Raw genomic sequence first — 3843 nt, forward strand, 5'->3', positions numbered from 1 at the left:
TTGCTCAAACCGCGAGCAAAACCTGTCTAGGTCAAACACAAACTACCACTTTTCTAGGTGAATCACCAACTACTGTATACCCTCAATATGTATTCCATTCAGAAACTGGAATAAACTGGAGCGGGAGTGTGCAGTTGACTCATGTCATGTGTTAACCTAGCTGACTAAGTAGAGAGGAAGAGGCGAAGTGGGAGGAATTATTATTGTATATTGTATATTATCTGTCCGTGTAAAATAAATAGGCCAAGTGGGGATTTTTTGTATGGAGGTCAATGAGAGTATCGAATTACATCAGATTTATTCGATGGAATAGAAGTTTCGTAATGTTTAGGCTGTTACAAATGTACTGATGTAAGTGGATGCACGTGGCATTCAGGCAATTTTGAGGAAAAACTACTAAATTGTGCCTGTTGTTCGCAGACGTATCTGCCCTCTCATTGGCTAGAATAGTCCCATCTGATCTCCCCTCCTCCCACCTGCCGTCCATCTTTGAGGATATGTGTTTCCATGCACACGTTTGTTTTACTATCCTTGTGGGGACCAAACAATTGATTTCCATTCAAAATCCTATTTTCCCTAAACCTAACCTTAACCCCTAAACCTAACTCCTGACCCTTAACCCTAATTCTAACCCTAATTGTAAACCTAACACCTGAGCCTAAAATATAATTTTCCTTGTGGGTACTAGCGAAATGTCCCGACTTGTCAGAATTTTCATTGTTTTACTATCTTCGTGAGCACTTCTGGTCCTCTCAAGGATAGTAAAACCCAAACACACACAAAAAGTCTGAGTCTCATTTACAACTGGATATTCTCAATTGTATTTCCTTGATTCCTCGCGTCTTCTCTCCTTGCTTCCTTCTCAAAACTCAGTCAAGGGTTCCAATTGAGATCCTTTCAAAGCTTTGCCACAGTTTACCCTCTTTGGTTGTGGAGAGAGTTAGCTTTTTCTCAACCTATACCACCATCTACTGTTATGTATGAGTACTGGCCCATCTAGACATATCACCATAGACGGTATATGCCTAGCACACATCAACCACTAGAGAGCGCCCTCTATACGGAAGTGAAGCTGTCAGCTCGAGACAGGAAATGAAAGCAGAAATGTTTAAATTGTAAAGCAGCACAGACAGCTTGCACTATTCTTCCTAATTCTTCTTTAAACAACGAAATATCTCTTTAAAATGTCGAAGAATAACGATTCGAACCAATTCAGGAAAGTGGACGTTGACGAGTACGACGAGAACAAATTTGTGGACGATGAGGATAATGGAGAGAGTCAGGTCGGTCCAGATGAAGCAGAAGTGGATTCGCTGATCAGACAATATCCTTTTTACACTGCTTTGATGTACTAAGTGCACTGTTAAATTTAATGGAGTGACGTGAAGCCGACACAGTTATGTTATAATGTTGCATTTCAGACCATCTGACAAGTCATGATGCTACTATGTTGCAGATAAAGTCGGTGCTTGTGCGTGCGCCCGTCACCAAGTCAGGGCGTGGTGCTCTCATGTCATTGATCCAACGATCTTACTTTTTCATATAACGAGAATACGTTCTGCAGTCAGATTATGTGTTTTATTCAGTAAAGGTTTGGTGATGGTGGTAGTAGTAGGCCTAATATTTTGTTTATGACCTGAAGACAGTCATTTGTTTCAAAGCAGGTTCAGACAAGTTGGAGGGTAGGAAGTGAATTCCACCAGTCAATCAATCAGTCAGTCATTGAGATTCTAAAACATTTTTGAAGAGAGGTGAATCAAGAATTACTGTGGTGCTCTCTCATTAGTATAAAACTTTTGTATAGTTTGTCTGTCTATCTTTTCCTTAACACTGATGCACAGGGAACCTGATGGAAGCTTTGCAGGCTGTACTCAAGAATCCCCCCATCAACACCAAAAACCAAAATGTTAAGGTCAGCCTTCATTACAACATAATAGAACCATGTTGAGCGTTAAGTCCCATGTGAAACAAAACTAGCTTGTTCCTCAAAATACACTTTGAGCTTGAGGCATGTAAAATCGTGTACTTCCTTCACTGTGTGTGTGATTAGGATCGTGCTGAAGCCCTGATGCTTAAAGTACTGAGTGCCTTCAAGAGCAGTGACATTGAGAAGGCTGTACAATCTCTGGATAAGAACGGAGTTGACCTGCTCATGAAGTACATCTACAAGGGCTTTGAGAAGCCTTCTGAAAACAGCAGTGCTACCCTGCTGCAGTGGCACGAAAAGGTAAGACTTATTTATCCTTACTGGTGTATGGCTGGAAGCACTTACAAGGTAGTAGGCATGTGTGAAACGCACACACTGATGAAGCACATGCATAAATTTTTTATTAAGAAGTGCTCACTGAAGTACTCTTTACTGTTAGATTGCTTTATTAACTGTTATTTCCATATTCCTGTTATATTGTTGTTATTTGTATTCACTGTGTTCATACTGTGTGGGATTCTAGGCTCTCTCTGCTGGAGGAGTGGGTTCCATCGTGAGAGTGCTGACAGCCAGGAAAACTGTGTAGAGCTGCACTGGACCTGACTGACTGCCACTGAGACCACCCTCTTAGGGGATGTGCTGGCACTATAACCCCCTGGGCCTGTACTCATAAAGCATCTCAGAGTAGAAGTGCTGATCTAGGATCAGTTTAGCTTTTTATATAATAATGAATAAGATTACAAGGACAGGGTTGACCTGATCCTAGATCAGCACTTTTACTCTGAGACGCTATATAATTACGGGCCCAGAACTGGTTTCCTTTCTACGCTTGAAGGAAGCTGGCAGACACCAGACGACCTGTCTCAAACGGCCCCTTCTCAGTCCTAAAATGCTTTATTATATTTGATCAGAATCCAACGTTTGTCAAACATTTTGTGCTTTTGTTGTGAAAGAAGATGAGATACTTATATCGCAAGATTTAAATCATCTTTATGTCATAAGGATGACATGTAATAATATTCCGTTTTCAGAGTTAGATTTTGTGCTATCATGGTGGATAGATGGCACCATACGGTAAGATTTCATTCCCTCTAATGCAGAGCAGTTTGTGTGTGATTATGCTTGAACTAGTTTACCTGGTCCCAGATCAGTGGAGGCTGCTGAGGGGAGGACGACTTATAATAATGGTTGGAACGGATCAAATAGAATGGCATCAAACCATGTGTTTGATGTATTTGATACCATTCCACTGACTCTGCCACTACCACGAGCCTGTCCTCCCCAATTAAGGTGCCACCAACCTCCTGTGTCCCAGATCTATTTGTCCTATTTAGCCAACTCCAATGGGCATTAATATACAGCACTGACAGATCTGGGACCAAGCTAGGAACAAGTCCTTTGGAATGTAGTGATGTCATCGAGGCCATCCTCTTTTATAACGTATTTACAACAAGTATAGAAAAATATAATCTCTTGACAAATCCATTTGTAGATGTATTGAGGAAATAATGTGTTACTTTAAACCTTCTGATCAAATGACCAAATGCCTTATTGGGATATTCTTTTTGATATACTGTATATTAATTTTCTGGACATAATAAACAAACATCCACCTAATGAGTTTTTTTTTCTTCATTTTCTGACTGCAAAAACTACATTCCACTCAGAGTATGTGTTTTGTATTCTTTCTTGGAATTCTTTATTCAGATGCTGGTTATTTTTGCAATTCTTCCATGATCTTTGTTGTTGTCATATTTGTATCTTGTGAGCCACCACAGGTGACTCAGGTGGTAGGTCTCCCACTCTCCTAAAGCTTGTCATCACCCCTCCCCCTGGGTCACCTCTCCCTCAGCCATCCAGTCATGGAGGAGGATCTGTTCCAGAACAGGCCTCTTAGTGGGATCCTGCTACAGTCA

The 3843-nt window shown here is 40.9% G+C and overlaps 1 protein-coding gene across 1 annotated transcript; it reads left to right on the forward strand.

The window, feature by feature from the left end:
* The first annotated feature begins 1052 nt into the window (after nt 1-1052).
* LOC115103209 (actin-related protein 2/3 complex subunit 5-like) lies at nt 1053-3544 on the forward strand. The gene is made up of 4 exons (XM_029623989.1): nt 1053-1324; nt 1840-1912; nt 2051-2227; nt 2451-3544. Exons 1-4 carry the CDS (start codon nt 1185-1187, stop codon nt 2511-2513), a joined length of 453 nt encoding a protein of 150 aa, XP_029479849.1. The 5' UTR covers nt 1053-1184; the 3' UTR covers nt 2514-3544.
* Nucleotides 3545-3843: the final 299 nt, after the last annotated feature.

Source organism: Oncorhynchus nerka, linkage group LG20, assembly GCF_034236695.1.
Source record: "Oncorhynchus nerka isolate Pitt River linkage group LG20, Oner_Uvic_2.0, whole genome shotgun sequence".
In the NCBI taxonomy this organism is placed as follows: Eukaryota; Metazoa; Chordata; class Actinopteri; order Salmoniformes; family Salmonidae; genus Oncorhynchus; species Oncorhynchus nerka.

What these genes read in the sequence shown, in the direction of transcription:
- LOC115103209 (XM_029623989.1), top strand. Translation starts at nt 1,185, where the DNA reads ATGTCGAAGAATAACGATTCGAACCAATTCAGGAAAGTGGACGTTGAC. An exon ending in GTGGATTCGCTGATCAGACA is followed by an intron (nt 1,325 to 1,839) that starts ATATCCTTTTTA and finishes ACACTGATGCAC; the next exon opens with AGGGAACCTGATGGAAGCTT. An exon ending in TGCTGCAGTGGCACGAAAAG is followed by an intron (nt 2,228 to 2,450) that starts GTAAGACTTATT and finishes GTGGGATTCTAG; the next exon opens with GCTCTCTCTGCTGGAGGAGT.